The 23,916-nt window shown below is 38.0% G+C and overlaps 1 protein-coding gene across 2 annotated transcripts in view; it reads left to right on the top strand.

Moving 5' to 3' along the window:
• cux1b (cut-like homeobox 1b) overlaps positions 1 to 23,916 on the top strand; it is a 106,395-nt gene that overhangs the window by 57,578 nt on the left and 24,901 nt on the right. Inside the window, exons 11-14 of one of the 2 annotated variants that reach the window (XM_065281915.1) lie at positions 2,985 to 3,173; positions 3,282 to 3,340; positions 23,678 to 23,726; positions 23,815 to 23,911. In XM_065281915.1, coding sequence (XP_065137987.1) covers positions 2,985 to 3,173; positions 3,282 to 3,340; positions 23,678 to 23,726; positions 23,815 to 23,911 — 394 coding nt within the window. The remainder of the gene's footprint in view (positions 1 to 2,984; positions 3,174 to 3,281; positions 3,341 to 23,677; positions 23,727 to 23,814; positions 23,912 to 23,916) is intronic. The other variant, XM_065281916.1, reaches the window with a different exon arrangement.

The raw sequence follows: 23,916 nt of genomic DNA on the forward strand, positions 1-23,916 counted from the left end.
GCGATGCAATGAGCTTATAAAGGGGCTTGTACAGCTTGTACAGGGGACGAGATCTCAGCCTGGCTCGGTGAATAATGAAACCACCGTAGTTTGCTCGACCGCATTATCACAGATAATACGGTCGAGAGTGCTGCAGTGCTAAAATCACCGCCTTAATGGACTGCATGTACAGTACGAGGTGATTGATATGAGACAAACGGGCGTTCCACGCGCCGAAGGCTGATTGCCTTCGCAAGGCGTGTCCAACCCACAGCAGATGCTGGGCGAGCTCGTAACGATAGCACTTTATGCAGCCGTGTGTAACTCAAACCATAAGCGTCCCGGCCTTCAGCTCGGGGCGGGACCTTTGCTTCGTCAACTGAAGCAGTCTTATGAACAGAATGCCACGATATTTAGCTTTCTGGGACTCGTTAGGGGGGTACGTGAGTCCGCCTTAAAGAGATGTCGCGCGTCTGACTGTGAGCGCCCTGTGGTGTTAAGCTCACTTTCCGAGCGTCATAAACGAAACTCATTGTGGCGGGGGTAGCAAGCTCACTTGGAGGTGGATATAACCCTTAATTTCTCCGAGTATTGGAGTGGAGCGAAGGTGTGAGCGTCTTCGGATCCACTGATATAAACCAGCCATCTGTGGCCGAAAAACTTCATAAACCGCTTGGCTGTAAGCCTTTGAGTGAATGTCCGGAGAGGGTGCGATTCAAAACGCTTGGAGCCATGAAAAGGTCTGAGGCTGCCGTCTCTCTAGGAAGAGAAAATAACAGCCGTAAGACCGTGCTTGCTTGCACTGTCAGTATCGTAGCAGAAAAGGTGAGGCTGAGGTGGGCTGCGAGCGAATTTCAGCAAAAAAGCGTCCCGGGGAATGGATCGCCAAACCGGGGTTTGACGGCGAGCGTCGGTACAATTATGGACGGCGGGCCGTGTGTGCGTATATTGACTTCTTGTAGGTAAGGCAAAAAAGTGTTTAGAGACACCGTACAGCCGTGGAGTGTCAATACACCATATAGTAAGCACAGAAATTGCTCTTAGAGAGGAATTCAATACCGTTCGCGCTTACGGTGAGGTCGCATAACCGACAGTATTACATGTGTATGTTTCTGGATAAACAGAGCACCCAAAAAACATTTCAGGGAAAAGGTCTGAGACTGCCATCTCTCTAGGAAGTGAAAATAACAGCCGTAAGGCGTGCTCGCTTGCACGCTTTCGTAGCAGAAAAACTGAGATGGGCTGCGAGCGAATTTCAGTGAGAAAGCGTCTGAATTATTGTTTAGAATCCAGCCCATACCGTTCGCCACTACAGTGAGGTCGCATAACCGACAGAATTACATGTGTATGTTTCTGGATAAACAGAGCACACAAAAAACATTTCAGGGCAGTCCAGCCAAGGCGCAACTTAACCCTCCCTCTCCCAGACAGTCTGTTCTCTGTCGACGCAGCTATGCTGCAAGTAAGTATGTTGCCCATGTGTGCTTGTTTATGCATCTATCTTAGTCTCACGGCTCGCCGCTTGCTCGTCTCAGCGAGGGAGGAACAGCAGGGGGAGCACGTAACATAGATAGAACAACCGTGCATATGAGAGCGGTCTAGGTGTGGGAGGTCCCAGACCGGCGACATGCTCAGAGGAAATTCATAGCAGAGAGGCTCGCTCGAGCCGCTGTGCTGGACGTTATTACAACAGCGCCTGCTCTTTTAGCTTATAGCTTTATTAAAAATATTGATCTTACCGGGCGGCCGTAGGGGAGACCTCGTCAGGCATGTGTCCGCTGCACAGGGCTCGTACCACGGCAAGCGAAGGCTATCTTCGGTTCTCAGCCGGAAAGCTGCAGGGAAAGGCGCTAGACCTGGATTCCGCTACCTTCAGTTCTCAGCCGGAAAACAGCAGGGGAAGACGCTAGGCCTGGATTCCGCTGCAGGGCTTGTGTCGACAGCGAGTAAGGCTTCTTCTTCGGAGCAGCGAGAGGTTTGCGCTGAAGGAGAATGCGAATGAGTTCATGGCACTCTTTTTCGGACTATTATATGGCATAGTCCTGCCCTTTTCGCAGGCTCGAACATCATAGGTCTGTAAATTTTACAGACGTTAACCAATAGGCTTCAATCGCGGAGTAAACAGGAGTTTTCCCCCATAGCGTCAGCAGCTGACACAATGCAAAGTGAACCGTATTGAAAGGGAACTTATGTTATGTTTCCTGATAATGTCTCCTAGAAGTAACACATATAACGATAATAGAATAGGACCTAAAACTCATCCCTGCGGTAAGCCGTATTTAACTGGGGAGTGATATGACTCTTCCTCATTTACATAAACAAAGTGATATCGATTGGTTAGATACGCCTGACCACTAATGCCAACATAGTTTTCTAGATTTCACCAGGATCGGATGTTAAAAGGAGGTCATTTGTAACTCTAAGCAGTGCTGTCTCTGTGCTATGGTGGGACCTGAATCCTGATTGGAACTTTTTATACGTACTATTATTCACTAAGAATGTGAATAGCTGGCTTGCCACTACTTTTTTATATTTTAGAAAGAAGAGAGAGATTTGAGATTGATCTAAAGTTATTAAGAGCTCCCTTGTCAAGTTTGTTTTGTTTTATTTGTTTTGTTTTATTATTTATATAGCACACATAATACAACAGAAGTTGCACAAGGTGCTTCACAAACTACAAGCTAAAACACTTTAAAAAAATACATACAAGTTGTGTTTTTTTATGAGCGTCTAATAACTGCTAGTTTGAAAGCTGTTGGAACGTACCCTAGTTTTTGTGATGAGTTAAAGATATAATAAGGCGTAATAATCCAGGACTATGCTGCCGTAACATGGCTGCAAGAGGTGCAATGATATTACGCAGCAGCCGAAAATAGTCCTAATTAGTTGTCTATAGTAGTGCTGCCCTCAGTTCAGAAGATCGGTTCTCTTCTTACACATTCATGTGACAGATACGTGACACATGTTTATGTGCTGGTGATGATAAGGGTTTCTGTTTATTTAAGCAGGATGAGTGTGAGATGACATTACGTCCGAGTCTGGAGGCAGAGCTAGGTTTAAAGGAACGTGAGATGATTCAGTTGGTGGAGGATGTTCAGAAACTGCAGGGCAACCTCTCCACTCTTCGGGAGAACTCGTCCACACAGATCAGCCAATTACATCAGCAGCTCACCATCAAGACTGCCACACTGAAGGTAGACAACCTCACAAAAACTTTGAGGACTGTTTCAATCTCACATTTGAGTGAGTGAACAGTAGGTGGAACCAGTACCACACCTATAGCTTTACTTTCCTTTATCCAGCAACTGGAAGAGAAGCTTCAAACACAAGCAGATTATGAGGAGGTGAAGAAAGAGCTGAGGTAAGATCCCATTTAAATTTCTCTAAGATGCTGCTAAGCTTTGTTGCTTTATATTGCTATGCTGGTAATTCTCAGGTTTTAGTGTATAAATCTGTATGTAGGATTGGGATTCTTTATGCGACTGGGTTCATAGTTTTAACTTGAACTAAATAACTTGTTTAGTTCCAGCTCATATACAATGTTTTGGAATAATAATTAAAGTTCTACTTCCTCTAATAATTCCCTCCAGTCTTAAACACACGTACAACATCTTCTGCAGTAGCTCTTAAACTGCACAGTCAGTCATGTGCATGAATGCAGTGGGCAATTAAAGACATTTTAAATCGTTCTATAGACCTTTTGCGTGTTTGCAAACAGAGATTACGTTTTTTTGTGGGCGGAGCCCAACTGGTGGCAGAAAGTGAATGCTTCTCAATAGCTGTGTGAAGTGTTTTAGCATTAAACTGTGATTTTTATGGATCCGGTGTTCTGTAGAAGTCTGTTTCCCCTATATTTCTCTTAAGTGTAATGTTTCTTATGACGTTTTCACCAAGTTACGTTTATTTTTTAAATAGATTAAAAGTTTAAATGGCTTGGCTACTAATTGTGTGCATGTATGTAATGTATATGTATTGTTTTTTATTGGTAAATCAATTATTTTTATAGTATGAATCGCTGATGTACTTATAAGAGCAATATCATGTATTCTGTATAATATCATTTATTAAATATTTCATAATTTTCCTGTTTTCAATTTCTTCCTTATATTTATAGCCTACGTGTTTGTTCTAAAACTATTTTGTTTACATACAAATTAATTTGTATAGGCCTGTTTATATATTATTAACACTTTACATCGTGTGTGTGTGTGTGTGTGTGTGTGTGTGTGTGTGTGTGTGTGTGTGTGTGTGTGTGTGTGTGTGTGTGTGTGCGCTATGTTTATATATTTATTAGTAAACATCATAATTTAGAACAAACAGGAAGAAGACATAGGCTAAGATATAAGGTAAAAAGAAGTAATAGAAAACTGAAAAAATACGAAAACTTTAATAAATGGTAATATTATTGATATTATGAACTCATTCAAATCTTTAATCTTTCTGAATAAATTATAAACGTAACGTGATGAAAACGCTATAAGAAACACATAGAGGGAACAGACTTCGACAGAACACCGGTAAAGAAAATCGGATGACATCCGGTTTGTGACGTCACGCTGAACAGATCGTGCATCGTAGCTCCGTCGAGTTCATCATCTAAAAGCTTTTTTTTACCATCTTATTCCTATTTATATAATATAACTTATTAGTTTTACATAGGAATACTTTACCGTGACGATTATTGAGCAGTACTACCACGTGAAACAATTTATCACTAATAAACACCCAGTGTTAGCATATACAGATGTGGCCTTTAAAAACGCGCGTTTTCTCCCGCGGCATTCGCCAAATCGTCTCGCGGAGTCACGCAGAATTCTGCAAGTGTTTTCGGGGGGGGCTACTTTCCCTTTTCCCTTAATGTGTTTCGCTTCACAGAAAATCCACCAGGTGGCGCATAAAAAACTAAATTTTTATATGCGTTGTAATGCGGTTGTTTCCAGAAGTTAATAAGGGCATTGCTGAATATTTAACATTTCTATTGAAACAGCAAAGTGACGTCAACCACTTCTTGCCAGCATAACAGCGCATACATATATTAAGATGACTGTACGTGCAATGGGCATTTATACTAAGTGCAACAAAGAATTTAGTGTGAGCCTAATACACTTAACTCTATTTACAGTGAATATCTTAATTATTTGTGTTGTCGATTTTTGACACCGTTTCATTGTTTGTTCATAATATTAATAATTATGTCAGTTTTTCTAAAAGTATTAATATTTTAAAGAGATTCATGTGGTATAAAAATACATGTTTTAAAGTTAAAAATGTTGTAAAAATATATTAGTATTATTGTTCTTAATATATTAAGAACAATAATATGACACATGTATATTGTGCTAAATTGCTTTACATATGGAAAGAGGAATTCTTCTCAACCACCACCAATAAAGTTTAAAAAATATTCTTTAAAAACGGCGTTTAAACCCACGCAGAGCGAACAAGAAAACATGGGCCTATGCTTACATACTGTACAGTGGGCATATGATATCTTTATTTAGTTTTACATATTTAAAACTTTAATAATACCTTTCTTGCGCATATAGGCAGTCAGTGTTATGATTTTTTTAATCTTTTCAGCCGTTATTCATAACAGTAAAAATATTCAGTGGCTTTGTAAATATATTACTAAAATAATGGATTAAAGTAACTTTATAAAATCTCTTAATGTCACTTTTGTATTTTTTATTTGGTCAAAACAAAATAAATGGCTAGAAATAGAACAGACATTTTAATTTAAAATGTACATATATTATAGGCGTATATTATAGGTCCTTCCAGATATCTTATCTCAGACGTTCGCAGTCAACACTTTTAAAACTTATTTATATAAAATCTAATTTATAAATTAAAAAACAAAGTTTTAAGTTAAGACAATAATAAATATGTTTATTTTTATTGAAAGAAAAACGTAGAAAATGTTATTATGGGTATAGTTGATGCAAATAATGTGTGCAGTATACAAAAAATGCAAACAAATTATTTCTAAAAGTGGCAAGATTTTAAAAAGATAAAGGTGGTATAAAGAAAGACATGAGAAAAGTAGAGGTATGCAAAAGAGCACAGTTTAGTTATTGTTAATTAAAGCGGTTTTATACACCTTTGTTTGAATTGACAAGCATTTTATTCGCCACTTTCAACACATTTTGTGATTGATTTACTGATTTATTACAGAAAATTGTTGTCAGAAGCAAAGCTATTATACAAAGCATCTTTATATGTATGTTTTAAAGTTAAAAATGTTGTAAAAAATATATTAGTATTCTTTTATATTAAGAATAACAATATGATACATTTATATTGCGCTAAAATCCAATATACATTATTCTGCAATATAAATTATTATCAACCACCACCAATAAAGTGTAAACATTATTCTTTAGAAAAAAAACGGCGTTTAAACCCGTGTTGCGTGGAGCGAACAAGAAAACATATGCTTACATGCTCAATCGGCATATGATATCTTTTTTATTTAGTTTTACAGTTTTAAAAGTGGCAAAAAAGTTCTTAAAATCTAATGAATACCGGTTTTGTAAAATGTATATAACTGCAGATGCGTGCGTGGGATCCGGGCAGGTATCCTTTTCCTCAAGACCTTGACGCATGGTAGGGGAAAGCGAGAAATATATATATTTTTTAAGTAAAAATATTTTGCACAATTGATATATTACTTATGAATATTTTAGGAAATTATTTTTGACACACGTAGGTTATTACGTGTATTTTGGATTTTAATTTCATTACTGTCTGTGCCTATCCGTGGCCTCATCCGAGCGCACTTTCTTTGTCTTGCGTCTTGAAGACATTGGTACGCAGCACCATGAAAGACTCACACACCTTTCCCTGATGCATGCCCACACAGAAATACTGAACTCCCTGGACATTCGTCCCCTAGCTCATGAGAGACTTTGGAATTTCTATTATACAACCGGCGCAATGCGCGACGCGAGTTTTTTCTGCTCGAGTAAAGAGCGCGTAGATAATATGCGCATTAACGGAATGACAACGCGGGTTTGTTTATTACATACACAAAAACGCTTTTTAATATGAAAAATTAAAGGATTAAAATGTAACAGATTATTATTTAGTCTCTTGGACATAAATGATGACCAATTATGAGACGTTAGAAGGCTTAAATAGCTGCTTCATCTGTAGCTAAGTAAATAAATGCTTTGCTTTAAACAAATGCATCTACTTTTAAATGTTTTTTTTTTTTAAATGCTACCCAACGGATTTATTGTATATAATGAATCTGCACCTGTAGATATGGTGAGATGAGAAAACATTTTAAGTAATGCTTTTAAAAAAAACATTTCGCTGTCCAGGTGCTGAAATGGCTCTCCACACGTTTGTAAATTCTTTATCTTTTGTTTGTAACAAATAGAGTATTTTTACAGTACAAACCTTATATAAAGCCTATTCTAAAAATGTAATTATACACCATGTATTTCTTTATAAAAGTATACAATATCAGAACTAAACCCATCATTATTTTTGTTCAAATTATGAATTATTTATAAGTTTAAAAAAGACAGTAATAGTACTATTTAGTAAAAAAAAGATCTAAAAATATACTAGGTATGTTAATGTGAGAATATTTTACATCTGTTAATCGACGTGTGATTCTAACTTAAAAACGAAAGTAAAATATGTTCGTACGCATGGACATTGAAAATTGTGGAGTTTAATTAATATTATATGTTGTTATAATATTATATGTTGTATGTAAATTGTAACGAAAGTAATTCCCCCTGGGATAAGTATTTTTGCTTCTGATTAATAACGCATATTCATCTGAGAACTGATGATGTCTGTGTGTTTCAGACCCTGGCTGTGTGCCCTGAAGTGTATATGACAATAAAGTAGTAAATCTCAATGTATTTTTAAAATGTATTTTAAATAGGCCTATAGGCTCATAGGTTTTTTGGTTAAAAAATTCACAGCACCCCCTGTTCAAAATGACTTCCAGCGGCCCTGCCTTGACGCTTTGTGTGTTCGACTTTAAATGGTGCGGCGCTGACTGGTAGGCGTATGACATCAGAGTACCGCGAGAGCAAAGGTAAAGTCGGACCATATGTAACATTTCGACTTGCTCTCGCGGTATTTTGATGTCTTCGTTGCCGAACTGTCTGCGCAGCGAAACGCCCTTTGACTCTTTAAGTCAAAGTACCAGCAACATGAGAAGTGGTGGCACGCAAAAGAAAGTGAAGGTACGCAGTACACTAAAATATAAAGCGTCTGTACTGCGAGCACTGGTATAGTTATTTACATCGTGTGTTGCTCTTTCACCATTGTGCACCCGCGCACTCGCTCTGTAGTTTGTAGCTCGCGCTCCGGCTTCGATAAACAAGGCCCGTTTCTCAATACCAAGTAGGGGAGAGTGGGGCAAAGTGAGCCAGTGGGTAAGTTGACCCACCCCCTTTATCTAGGCAACCATACAGATTTGTAGCCGTGTGACCACAAATACAGGTAGCAACCATAATTTATATGTTAAAGAGAAGGACAAATTAAAGAGTTATGATTAAAGTATGATTTTTAAACAAAAAAACAGGTTTTTATCCTATCAAAGTAAAATTTATACATACCAGGTATAAAGGCTGTTATGTTAAAGTAGATTTATCCAGGTCTAAATATTCATACCATAAATATTGGTGATAGGCTAATGTATAAAACCATGTGAATGATTTAGCTAAAGATTAGCCTGAATTACTAAGCTAGGCAGTTTCCCAGAACGGTGGCTGTGGGGCAAAGTGAACCAGATGGGGTAAACTGAACCAGGGGTTCAACCCCACCATGAGGCACTGTAACCATTGAATATGTTTCATTAAAAAAAATTCTGTGTAGTTTCGCACAACTGATTTGTTCATTTTTAAACATTTTAGAAAACATATCATGCTAAGACATTACAATATTAATTAATTTTTATGCATTTGGCGTTTTGCAGGTCTACACTGAAAAACAAACATAGCCTACCACTCAGAAACGTCCATTGACAATCTCCAAACAATAAGTTGTTCCTCAAAATCTGTATTTTCATCTGATACAGACTCAAACATGAGTGGATGACATCAGAGTACCGCGAGAGCGATTTAAAACCAACCTCCTCCGCTTTATTTCTCGCGGTACTCTGATGTCATCTGCTTGTCGGTTCTTGTGGCGCTGCGTAAAGTTGACCACACCTAAAAAATGTACTTCTAAACTCGACAGAAATGCTCTGTATACCAGCATCCCCTTTATTAATTTGTATAGCAGGAAAAGTTCTATTTTACTTCTCAGCGTGATAAATAGCTTACAAGGTTTGGTGTGTGAGCGTGTGAACTGACAGAAATGCGTCTGTCTAATGGTGAATGCGTACTTAAGAGCCTAGGTTATATCAACATATGTCAAATTAAGTTACCTGATATCCACTTAATTTTATAAGTTCTAAACATTCATTTAAAATAACATACAGCGTATGTATTAGGCCTATTTGCTTAAATTACATTTTAACAAAGAAACTGCAAGGGTTGATATTAAAACCCAACACGCTGGTGAAAACTGGATAAACCGGTTTTCTTTGATGAGGTGATCGATTAGCATTGGGGGTTGGCAAAGAATTGGCAGACCTAGGGGTGGGTGGTTTTTAATTTCTTGACTCTGTGTCACTGGTAGCTGCTAAAACAAGCAGCTAAACCATGTACAATTAATTACATTTTGGAAGTAAAGTTAGCATTAAATATGTTTTACAAACAATTGGTTTACAAACTCTGGGACGTTTGTGATTATCTTCATTCAGAAAAGTGGTGCTTGTGTTTAGACTTGTGTTTTACGTGATTAAATCAGGAAGATTACATTAGTTTCTTTTCAGTGTAGAACAGTTGGTAATCAAAATGCAAAAATAGTATCTTTATAAACATCGCTAAAACAAAGAGTGAATTAAAATTAAAAAAGTAATAAAGTTAAAGCTGCTTATAATTTTGTTTATATTTACTAGCATTTTCTGAGTGAAAAATGTTTAGATTTTGTTAAGTAGCCTAAATCTTACTCCAATTTATTTCAGTGTAGGTTTCTCATTTTTATCAGCTTTCTTTTGCTTTTCAAAGGGCCGTCTACCTTTGCTACCGCCAGTGCTTTAATGTGGGCCGGTAGGCGCCAGTACTCAGTACCGCCACTTCCAAATATAGCTCTTGAGCGTACCACCACCTCTCCCTGCGCCCAGAACGTACTTCTAGCGTACCAGAACGCTCATTTGCACATCTGTTTAAATCAGAGGCTTAATTTAATTATTTGGCTGCGCTGCCGCTTTTCAAAGCGCCCTTCACAATGCAAGCTACCTAATTCGTCCCACCGAGAGCAGAGACTACATTACCCATACACCTTTGTGTTTTACAAGTTAAAAGCGCATGCGTAGCTTTTGCTGCTGTCAATAGGCTTGTTCGACTTCATGCGGCGCCCCGAGAATCGACAGCCGGAAGACGTCACAGTATCGCGAGAGCGAGGCGAAATATGATTTCTTGAATCATACTCGCGGTACTCTGACGTCATCCGGCTGTCGGTTCTTGCGGCGCCGCATGAAGTCGAACAAGCATAGTGTTAACAACGTGGTTTGGAGAGGTGTGTGAAACGCGCAACCATAGCTGCTCTGTTAAAATGAAAATACAATGAATACTTAATATGCCCTCCTGGTTTTAGACTCTGAGGAGTAAAAGAACAAGGTCAGAATCAGAGGACTCTCGCTGGCAGAATGATATCGCTGCAGGTCAGATGCAAGCTTTTTCCAATACCCTTTTAGGTACGTGACAATCTCTGCTGTCGCGGCTGTCAGCTTGGTTCCCCTCGACGCAACTTCGGATTTCCTCAGACGATGTGCAGTGTAAAAACATTATTGAAATTGTATTATACATTCTTGCTAAACTACAAGTGAACGAAATTTCAATGAATTTGAACAACGCGCACAGGAGTTTTACCAAACGCAAAATGGAAAACAATGGGACAAAATAAAGTGATGACTTTCGAGTTTCAAATGGCCAATATTTTGTTATTCTTGAACCCATAGACATGGTCTTGGTGTCCAGAGAGTATCTTTGCCCGACAGCGACAATATGTTATTAAAAAATAAATTACATCATTATGGATAAATGAGTGCTTGCAGAATATATATGTTTGAGAATGCTTATAAGTACTTTTTTGTTTCTTAAACTTTAAAGATGAATATTCTCCTTTAGAGATGGGCAATTTTCAGCAATAGCACATTATATTCAAAATTTTGAGCTCATAAAAAAAGATTTTTCGCTTATTTAAATGACTTTTTTATGTTTTTATGCACGTTTAGTTTTGGTGCAATTTCATCAAAAGCTTGTAATTAGGAAATATACACAACATGCTTAACGTATATTTTCTATTAAAAAATGTTAAAATGTTGAAAATGTTGTAAAAATTGCGTATTCTTATATAATAAGAATAACAATATGATGTATTTATATTGCGCTCAAAATGATTTAGAAATGGAAAAAGGAATTCTTCTCAACTACCACCAATAAAGTTTTAAAATTCTTCTTTAGAAAAACGGCATTTAAACCCACGTGCACCGAACAAGAAAACGTATGCTTACATACAGTCCGTGTATGATATCTTTTTTATTTAGTTTTACATATTTTTATTTATATGCATTTAATAATAGTCTACCGTAACGTCATAATGTACACACTGTTAAAAATGATTCAGTGGCTTTGTAAATATCTCTAAAATAAATGATTAAAGTAACTTAATAAAATCTCTTAATGCAGTTATGCGATTTTTTTAGTTGGAAAATAAATTACTAAAAATAGAACAGATATTTTGTGTAAAATGTACATATATTATTTGATGTATACGCCTTAATAATATAAGTATTACATTTACAGATTATTTTAGTCAATATATTTAAAAAGGTCAGAGTAATATATTTAAGTTTTTAAAACTGTAATAATTGCATATTTCAAATTATTATTATTTCTATTTGACATCAACAATGTGTAAGTTTTACGCCTAACTTGAAGTATGATTTACTTATATTTTCACATTGATATTATTTGAGTAAATGTAGGCAAAAAATTAATTAATAATAAGTAGAAAAAATGTCAATTTTAAACAATCACATAGCCAACGGTTTTTAATCAGCAACAAAGAAACTGCGCATTTTGCCGATGACAAACACCTCAGAAACTCCTCGAATTTATGAATATTTACACTCACAATATGATTTTATTTCCTTAGTATAAAAGTATAACATATTATACAAATTCTCAGTGAAATGTATTAAACACCAATGCATACTTTTTATCGTGTTTCATACCATGTAAAGGGAAACATGATAATATAAAAAGTAGCCTACTGTTCAGTAATGCAGAAAAGCGCACCACAACCATGTTAAAGCTATTAAAACGTTCAGATGCAAAAATGAACTAAATGTAAAATTAGATAAACTAGTTAATGATATTGCGTAAATGCGCTCGGTCTCTTCAAAGGTCTTCGCGAATTATTTTGTTATAAGACTCGATTATCATACATCACGTCTCTTCTGTAAGTACACGGAAAAAATAAGACAAATGATGCGCGTTTGAGTCGGATTTTTATGAAGAATATGTGACTGTTTATGTAACCGGCAAAAGAAAACTTCGCCAACAAAATGTTTGCCAAAAAGCATGCATTTGTATGACATCAAAGTCTATCGCCTAAACATCGATAATCCGTGTCATGTTACTTCAATATCATACAGTATGATATATATCATACAGAGCGTCAGTATAGCCTACGCTCAGCATGAAGTCGAGCACACACATTGTCGTCAATATGGCCTACATGAAACACGCCTGCCCTCTACAGGTTTTTATATTTCCTGCGTCCCCCACCGAACCCCCCTTTTGCGGGATCTCGCAGAATTTCGGAAGTCTCCGCGGCATTCTGGTCTCAGAGACGCGCATTTTTAAAGGCCACATCTGTAGCCCGCTAGCATCCACACGGTGGAGGCTGAAGCTAGCATTTTCCGATGTAATGGCGGATTCATCTGATATATGCTTTTCTGACCTATCCTCACCTGAGCGCTATATGGGGAGGCTGCAGACCTGGAGTCGGTAGATCTACGCCCCTGGCAGTTTTACGCCCCTGGCAGTTTTGCGCCCCTGTTGCTTCTCATGCGTTCAGTAGGGGGAGAGGGAAATACAACTACGATACTAGCCTATTTAAACAACCGTTTATGAGAACTATTGATTAATTTTACACATTTAAACAAAAATTGTATAAACTTACAGTGTACACTGCAGTCTGCACACTACGGAAAAATCCATATAGTCCAGGTCTGGTCATCTTGGTTTTTATTATTGGAGATAAAAATAAGGATCATGGTTTAAATAATTTTGCATCATGATACGAGTGTATATTAGCGTGTTTTCCTGTGGCATTTGAAATCGATTGAACCCGGAAGCGGCGCATGATGACGTCACACTTAACTATTTATATTTATTTATAAACTGTTTTTATATACAAGAGACTGGCTGATATGATGTTGTGATTTTATATTAAGTTACATTTAGATATTAACCATATTTAGGCCATTAGACATAAAGTACTGTAATCATATGGATCCTAAATGCTGTACAATTCACAATAGGTCGTCATACAGCTACAAAACATGTCCTACATAGCATTTTATGAAGACAAACACAATAACTTTTCTAAAATTCCAAGGGTCATTTAAAAGAAAGAGACAATATTGTGGTTCACAAATTTTTTTATTAACACCATAACTTGGTTATTTCTTAATGACTCCTGTAGATGACTCTCCTATGGTTTGCCACTTTTTATCCTGCTATCAAAGTGCTCTCGCTCACTAATAAAAATAAATAAAGCAAAGGTTGAATAGTGTTAGAAACAATGGTTACTTATAATTAATGGCAGTATATCGCATCAATCGTTTATAAATAATAAATGTATCATTATAATACAATCAACAACAATAACTTTAGCAGATTATTTAACATACCTCAATTCGTATCGCTTCAAGAAGGTCTGCTGCTATCATACGGTCTGCTGTTTTGATATATGACTAGGCTGATATACTAATATACAGCCTCCCCCTACTGGACGCACGAGGAACAACAGGGGCGTAAAACTGTCAGGGGCGTAAAACTGTCAGGGGCGTAGATCTACCGGCTCCAGGTCTGCAGCCTCCCCCTACTCCCTGAGCGGGAAGCTGTGGAGGAGTTGTTTCCCGGTTTTAGCAGATCCAAGGCGAGGTACAGCGCCCACTTCACCCTGCCTTCCGACGTCCACAAGCGAGCAACAAACATGCATTCCACGCGATGCAGCTTCACGGACCGTGAACGACATGAAAGCGATCGGGAAGCTGTGCAGATTCAGCAAGCCAAACATCACCCTGGCCCCAGACGTTCGCAGGCGACCGAGGCGTGTCACAACCGAACACCCCACGCGATGCAGCTCCGGGGACCGCGTTCGGGTAAAGGAAGACGCCATCGCCCAGCATGAAAGCGGTAAGACTCCGCTTGTTATTGTAACATGTACTACTTGCCACATGTATAGTTTAGCTTCTGCTGTTAGCATAGAGGGGTTTACATGCACTAAGTGTATTGAAGTATTAAGGTTAACTGAGAAGGTTGCTGAACTAGAATCGCGCATCCGAACGCTAGTTGAGGATAGCAAAACCGCTAATGTTACTGTCGCAAATAATCTATCGAGCGAAAAGACTAATGGCTCGGTTCTGACATCAGATGCTAATATAAATATTACAAATACTGTATCGAGCGCGCATAGTGTTTATCAAAATACACTTGGCTCGGTTCCGTCATCAGAGTCAAGTCGGCGGTCAAACTGGGTGACTGTTAGGCGGCATAGTCATATAAGGCGTCCTTCTAAGACCCATAACGTAACGACAATTTCTAACAGATTCGATCCCCTAAGGAGTATACCAGCTGAAACACCTTTTAAAAGTGCCCTGGTCATTGGAGATTCTATACTCAGGAACACTAACATTGAGGCACCAAACACCATAGTCGACTGTATACTGGGAGCCAGAACGTCTGACATTAGATCCAAACTTAAAGTGCTGGCTAATGCTAAGCGGAAGTTTTCTAAGATTGTTATTCACGCCGGCACGAATGACACTAGGCTCCGCCAGTCGGAAATCACCAAAGATAATATTAAGGAGATGTGTGAAATTGCAAAAACAATGTCAGACAATGTAATATGCTCTGGTCCCCTCCCCGCCTACCGGGGAGATGAAACACATAGTAGATTAGTGTCTCTCAATGGATGGATGTCAAAGTGGTGCCCTCAGCATAACGTAGGGTTTATAGACAATTGGAAGCATTTCTGGGGAAGACCATTCCTCCTAACCCGAGATGGCCTTCATCCGTCATCGGAAGGAAGTGCTATACTCACTAAAAATCTGATCAATAGTCTTAATTCTGATATAGTCTGACTATCCAGGGCCCAGGTCAGGAAACAGACGGATCGGCTTAACCGTCCATCTGTTAGCTGCCGTGATATGTCAAGACCACTTATATCCCAGCACTTCGAGTCAATCTTACCGAAATATCAGCACATTTCAACTGTATCTGTTCCCCGAACAAATAAATACAGGGCACCGCTTGTTACATCTGGTACAAATCTGATTCAAATAAAATTAGAAAACAATACATTAACAGATGAATCTCGAATGTTAAAATTCGGCCTTCTTAACATTAGATCGCTTACCAATAAAGAACCTATTGTCAATGAAATAATTACAGACCAAAACTTAGATGTACTCTGTTTAACAGAAACCTGGCTTAAAGCAGACGACTACATTAGTTTAAATGAATCCACCCCACAAGACTATTATTATAAACACGAACCTCGATTAAAGGGGAGAGGGGGTGGTGTAGCTACAATATACAACACAATTTTTAAAGTAAACCAAAAATCTGAGCTAAAATTTAAATCATTTGAAGTAATGTTGTTAAATATGGAAATAACTGATCGTAACCACAAACAGCTTTCTTTTGCTTTAGCGACAATCTATAGACCACGGTTAGGAACTTAGGTGTGATGTTCGACAGCAACTTATCCTTTGATAGTCATATCGCCAACGTCTGCCGCACAGCATTCTTCCATCTTAGAAATATCTCAAAAATACGCCATATACTGTCTACATCTGACGCAGAGAAGCTTATTCATGCTTTTATGACCTCTAGAATAGACTATTGTAACTCGCTACTCGGGGGATGCCATTCAAATCAGGTCAACAAGCTTCAGCTAGTTCAAAACGCTTCTGCAAGGGTACTTACTCGATCTAAGAAGTATGACCACATAAGCCCAATTCTGGCATCTTTACACTGGCTACCAGTTAAATATCGCATCCAATTTAAAATATCACTAATCACCTACAAAGCTTTAAATGGCTTAGCACCCTCATATCTTAGAGAATTACTATCAGAATACAATCCATCACGCACACTACGGTCGCAAAATTCTGGCCTATTGATTATCCCTAGACTATCAAAAGTGTCTAAAAGTGGAAGATCCTTTTCCTACTTAGCCCCTAAGCTCTGGAATGATTTACCAACCGATGTCCGAGAATCAGACACAGTCGATCATTTTAAATCTAGACTTAAAACTTTTCTCTTCAACAAAGCATTCACATAATTTGTCTAGTAAAGGTTCTTAACTCGCAATAGTTATTTTCACGGAACAAAGCACTCACGGTCATAACACAGACCAACCAAATAAATAAATAAAAACCTTTTCTGCATGAACACTTAAAATGAATTGCATTAAATAGTTTGCCACCGTTTGCCACTGAACCTGCATTAACGACGACAGTGGGGCTTCCGGCCTTAGTCAAACGGTTTGGCACGTATGGTCGGGTTGTGATTTTGGTGCTTTCGTGTGTCTTGTGAATAGTATGCCATACAGACCCGTTTGCCACTGAACCTGCATTAACGACGACAGTGGGGCCTCCAGCCTTAGTCAAACGGGTTGGTATGTATGGTCGGGTTGCGTTTTTCGCGCTTTCGTGTGTCTTGTGAATAGTATGCCATACAGACCCGTTTGCCACTGAACCTGCATTAACGACGACAGTGGGGCTTCCGGCCTTAGTCAAACGGGTTAGCACGTATGGTCGGGTTGCGATGTTTTTGGCGTTTTCTCCTGGTCCTGTAAATGGTATACAATATAGAGCCGTTTGCCACTGAACCTGCATTAACGACGACAGTGGGGCTTTAGGCCTTAGTCAAACGGGTCGTCAGGTTTCATTTTCTCTTAAAGATCGGAAGGTGACCCTTATTTACCATATATACCCTCGCATTGGGCCCCCAATTTGCTAAATCCTCAACTGTGGATAACATAATTATGCCGCAATATTTAGTCTGTCTGGAACTAAGCTGAGTTAAACCACATCACTGTGTGACACTTCAATACATATGAACGGCCGCTACGCTAATACGATTTTGTTTTTCTCTCCCTGTCTCGTCCTCGACCCAAGGACAACGAGACAAACAGACCCAGTCCCGGTAGATGTGAAAGTCGGCACACCTCTGATCTACTGGCCGTCCTTCAACGTTATGCCCAGCTGATACCTGACCAACGATCACCGGCAGAACCGCTTAATCTCCGCTAAATCTCCATTTCCGTTCTCCCAAGGGTTTTTCCCTCCTAGGACTTATTTTTCCTCGGATAAAAGCCCGGGGTTTTTTTTCTCCTAGGGGGTTTTTCACCCCGGGGAGGCAGCCTTTTTGGGCTTTACCTAGCTTCCTCTTCTATACGTTGCTTTAGTAATACGTGCACTTATAATATTGAGTCATAGCCGCAGCAAATTTAACTGCTAATGCTATCATGTATTTTGTTGTGCTATCTGTCATTTTTCTGTGCTTTTCACTGCTTCTATTTATGTAAAGCTGCTTTGAAACAATTGACTTTTGTGAAAAGCGCTATATAAATAAAATTGAATTGAATATCTTCTTTAATTATTTTCTATTCAAATTATTAAAAGATTTTCATATGATTTCATCACTCCAGTCTGTCCGGTTGAGGACTTTTATTGCAACCATAAACACCTACGTTTATCTTCAAATGGTGTCTTTGACGACGGCATACTGCAAAAATGAAGGTCCTCTATTTTGGCATTCCTACTCTGACACTCAACAGCACAACAAAACATTTTCTAGTGAGTTATATTGTTCGTTTCACTCGTGTCTCATTCATTTCCACTGTTTTTCTGCCACCACATGCGCGCGTGACGTAACTGTGACGTCGACTCGCAAAAGGTCTATAAAGGTTTTATTATGCAGCAATTGGTTTGCTATGAGTGGGGTTAAAGTAGATTTACAGCTTTGTGACGTTTTATTTCTGTTTGCAGTGCACATTTACATTAAACCTAAAGCTTTACAATTACAGCTGAATCAGATTTTCAAAGGTTCTGTTTTTCTTTTTGTACATCCTCATTGAAAGATTTAAGCGATTTATGGATAAGAATGAGCAAGGCCTCATTTTTCACATTTTGCAAACTTGCACTCACTGCAAGAACAACAATACTTGGGGACATCCGTTCTCAAACCTGTCCAGTAAAAATACTGAAAGACGCATTGAAAAGCAAAAAAATGTCTCTGACTATTATATGATCTGAAGACCTGTCACCTGATGAAAGAGCGGCGTGGGCCAAGGTATGGCCGTTGGTTCAGAAAGCCAGAGAAGAAGGAAAGAGAGCATCATTCATTGGTGCTTTTGCTTGCATCGAAAACAAATAAAAATATGCACAGATTGTATCTACAACACCAGATAAACTAAAATAAAACTGGTATTTATTGTGTTTAGCTGAGTTTTCAGACGTTTAATGATAGTTAAACGATAGTTCCATTTTGTTGTTTATAAAACTATATTTTTTTTTTTGAAACTTTACTCATTTGTGTCATGTCTCAGAGCTGTGATCATGTTTTTAGACACAAACTTTCGGAGGTACACCAGTGGTATATGGAAAATGGCGGCATAATTAGCGATATCAATAACAAAAAATATCAGTATTAAGACTGACAAAATCCTTTTTCAGACATCATGGGTCAAGTTATGTGTTCTTAAATGGCTTGGTTTTGTTGGTGTCATGTCCACATAATCATCATATGTGCAAACATAGAGTTTATTATTTCCCTTTTTCAGTTCAGAGGCATTGCCACATTCCTCTTCAGTTATATGCAGTCCCAACTCAGTCACTTTTTTCCAAATTTGGATTAAATAAATGACATCATATGCATTGTAGATAAGGCAGTCCTGGCTAGTAGCATTCTGAAATAAAAAATACTTGTGTTTTTCCATGCTTATTAATCTTGATGCAAATCAATTCAAATCACACTTATACATTTCAAAGGATTTGCCCATACCACAGAATTCACACAATACTGCCTGGCGAGCAGTATTGTGTGAAATTCGCCGTTTTGAAGCCAGAATAGGTGACCCACGTGAATCGTGTAGATTCGATAAGAAACTTTTTTGAGGGGGCGGGGGGTATTGTGCGCGCCTATCGCAGTCATCCAAAATGTATCCCAGACATTAGGTTTGTTTGAGTTCATGCTGCACTGCAAAAACAGACAGCCAGGTGACATCAAAGTACCACGAGAGTGAATCGAGAAGTCATAAGGACATTTGCTTTCAAACCGCTCTCGCGCTACTGTGATGTCATCTGCCTTTCTGTGTTCTTAGTCATGCACGCTTGTTGAAGATGCATATATATATATATATATATATATATATATAGACTGACATTGCAAAGTGACCTGAAAGATTTTTTATTGGAATGGATTGGAACGAATGATGGACATAGGCTACTCCTCGCTTGTAAGTTACTTAACTTAGTAACACTGCAAAATAGTGCATGAAATGCTGTTAATAAGAACATACTGTTAATAATACTGTTAATAAGAAAGTTTATCGTTTACATTAACTATTTGAGCGACAAAGATGCTAAAGTGAGTTGTTTTCTGTGGGCGCATACGTGCACAAACTCAAAAGCCCAGGCACGAAACGCGTGTTACACAATCACGCAAACAAATAATTTCTTTGGGCTTGACAGGAGATATACACACAAATTATCTTGTAATACCACAGTCTATCCAAGTATTCTCATAAAAACAGTCATTTATTATAAGTGAGCAGTTGATCATATGTGTCAGTGTATAGATCAGCGCTCCTCCAGTCTTAAAGGGACAGTTCCTCTTAAAAGAAATGCTTATGTTTGAGTCATTATGTTAATCAAACTACAAAAGACAAAAAAATATCACTTTTATAGCTTTAAAAAGATCAATTATATTTAATTTATAGAATGAAAACAGTGTTTTATTAATTTGATACTGTTTCTCTACCTAATCAATACTGTTAGATCTTACTTTATTTGCAACTTTGTTCTTTTCTATTTTAATTCAATTCAATTCAATTTTATTTATATAGCGCTTTTCACAATTGTTAGTTGTTTCAAAGCAGCTTTACATTAATAGATGTGGGAAAAAAAACACAGAATAGCGAGCGTACTAGTTATGTGACGTATACAGTAAAGTATTAGGTTAAGCCAATTGTGGCGTACTCTCCAGGGGATGAAAAAAAACCCTAGGAGAAAAACCCATGGCTAGTCCAGAGGGGAAAACTCCTAGGAGGAAAAAACCCTTTAGAGAGATTCATGTATATTAATATTTTATATGCTTGTAATTTCTTGATTTGTTCTTATATATCACTTTTTTGCTGATCTGAAAATTATTCAACCCATGACTCAAAAACCATAATGTAATTCATTTAACCAATACTATATTGTAAAATTAAGTAATTTTAAATGTCATGTAGGCCTTCAGGTCCACCCTATTCCAAGGTCAACTTTAAATTGTATGGCCTTACGACTGATGGTCAGATTTTGGCTAAATAAAATTATTGCAGATGTAAAATAGTAAGGGAATGCTAAAAAATCTCATTTTGAGAGAAATATAAAAAACAATTTAATTACCCTGATTCATAGTGTCTTCAAACATTTTTCAACAAAAGCAGAAAACATATTAAAATGTAAAACCTGCAGTTAGTAAAGAAAATAGAGCATCAGAACGACAAACTTGCATGCAAATAAACAAATGCTACACAGGATTACTTATGTAATAAACTCACAAACAATCCAGTATAAAACTGCACACATATAAAGTCCAAACAAGCGTGTATTCTCACCTATCAATGAGCATGCAGCAGCGCGAGGAAAAATCCATCTGAATTTAAGGTGCAAAAACTGTAAACAGTCACTGAAAAGAATCATAATAGTTTTCCATCATACCTCACGTGAAGCAACCGTTCATCTGATACAGTCTTAAGGGCACCAAGTAGTAGACAGAAGATAAGATGAAAGCGGGTGACGAGCTGTAGTCACAGCGATTGTTGAAACCCCCCAATGTACTTGAATCAATGCACAGTTGACACGTAGTCCGTCAAAGCAGCAACTCCGGCGATCGTGTGAAATCCGAAGGGTTCACGGCACCACATGTAACGGGTGACTCGCTACACCAAACTTTACATGCAGCTAGCAGCACCGGTGAACTGGACTCAGGACAGCAGGCGTCGGTTCTTCTGAAGGGCATTTTTATTACCTGACACACGAAAAAAACAAGTAGCCTCTTTAGATGGTATTGCACTTTTCATTCTAAAATACACACTTTGTACATTTATCACCATGTGCTCTCACAAAAAACCAAGACCAAAGTCAGTATTGGAGTAACGTCAGTTTTCCAAGATGTAAACAGCTCAGGAGGCTTGAGCTGATGCTGAAGTTGCCTGCTTTCTATCTTCTCCACAGGTAATTCAGCATATTTGTTTAAATGTATACAGTCTATGGTGTAAACTCGAAGTTTTATAGTTCCTTGGCTTACTATAGCATGGTTAGGCATAACACTACGTCTTGTTAGTGTAAATGCATGTGGTTTAATGTGTTCGAAGAGCCACACACCGTCTCTCTGCCCATTTATGTAATCATAGGTACTGAGATAAATGTTTTACATCTTTTCTGATCTCTAGCATGAACACACGGTGTACAGCCCTATTTTTAGCCTTTCATTAATAAAACTAAAGCGGCTGATCTGCGCTTTCATTAGTTTCATTTTACAAGCGTGTGAAAGTTATTTCAGTAATTGCACTGAAATATCAGAGAAAGCTCTTACACGGACAAAATATTGTGTAGCATGTTACTTACAACACAAGCAGTGGACTCTGACATAATATTAGTTCACGTCCATTTAAACGCATAATTTCTCCCGCTCATGTTTAAATGACAGGAGAGGGACTCGTCCACAGACCATCCCCTCACTGAGGCTCAGTAATCTGGGGAGAAGCGGTCAAAAGTGAACAAAAGAGACAGATTTAAATACCAGGTGTAAACGTGATGTGTCTCTCTCGTCCACTTGTGATCCGATCGACGAAAACACATCTTAATACCAAGTATAACAGCCCCTAGGATATTTTTCCTTGCGTCGATGAAAAATGAGTCTCTAAGCTACGTTAATGGTTGCTTTTTGTATGTGATTTAAAGCGGACATATCATCAAAATCTGACTTTATTTATTCATTTAGCTGAAGCTGTTATCCAAAGCGATTTACCATCCCTATATATGTCAGAGGTCGCACCCTCTGGAGCAACTAGGGGTTAAGTGTCTTGCTCAGGGACACAATGGTGTGTCACAGTGGATTCGAACCCGGGTCTCTCACACCAAAGGCGTGTGTCTTATCCACTGCGCCATCACCACTTTTTCCATGATTAACATAAATCTGTGTGCTATGATGGATCACAGGCAAAGGACACTGTAAATTGTAGTTATTTTTCATTGCTTTTGCTTTGTACTGGAAGCCATGTTAACCTTGGCATGAAACGGCCGCCGTAGTAGTTAAAATGCGTTCCGAATAGGGGGGGGGGGGGGGGCTAGAAAGTGATATTGAGTTGGTTGTCATATAGAATTTCACTGCTAGATGGGAGTAGATTCTACACAGTGTAGCTTTAAGAAATAGAATTAATTGGAAAAAGCATGTCTCTTCCCTTATACATTTGTGTCCCCAACAAATTTAAAGAACTTCATTTAAAAATGTAGCATAATATAAACCCCACTAATGAGATTATATTTAAATTTAGTAACACTAATTTGAATTGTAATTTTTTAAATTTTGCTACTGAATCACTTGATCATCTTTTTTTTTAAATGCCCCCTTGTCAAAGAATGTTGGTCTGATTTATCAAAATTTGTGTTCGAAATCCAGCTTGATCATTGATTTAACTACGTACATAAATATTGGGACAGAGGCACATTTAATTACAGCCATTTAATATGTAGCTCCCACTTTTTAAAGGGGTCAAAAGTAATGGGACAGTTGACTTGAAAGCTGTTTTATGGACAGGTATTGTCTATTTGTTAAAAAAAAAAATTCCTCATGAATGACAGATGTTAAAGGTCTGGAGTTGATTTTAAGTGTGGTGTTTGCATTTGGAAGCTGTGGCTGTGAACCAAAATCATTGGGCTTAGGGACATCTTTAACCATTTAACACATCTTACTGGTTTGTCATGACCTAAGGTTCGCTTCTGGGTGTGATAGCCTTTGCTTTACTGTAAAAAAAAAAGAGTATTTCAGATGGTCAAACAAATAAATCCTAGTTGTTGTATCATAATGGTTTATTTTGTTATTGATAGTATCCTGAAGTCAATGGAGTTTGGCCCATGTGATGACTCTACATTGCAGGTAAATGCAGCCTTTTATTTTTGTTTATTTTGTGTATATTTGTAGCACATGAGTAATTGACTCTCTAATGTTTTGTGCTCTCCAACAGGATTCATGTAAACCATTAGAAGTGCTTCTGCTGGAGAAGAACCGCAGCCTACAGTCTGAGAATGCATCTCTGCGCATCGCTAACACTGACCTGAGTGGTAAG

Source organism: Paramisgurnus dabryanus, chromosome 8 (assembly GCF_030506205.2).
Source record: "Paramisgurnus dabryanus chromosome 8, PD_genome_1.1, whole genome shotgun sequence".
NCBI classification, from domain to species: Eukaryota; Metazoa; Chordata; class Actinopteri; order Cypriniformes; family Cobitidae; genus Paramisgurnus; species Paramisgurnus dabryanus.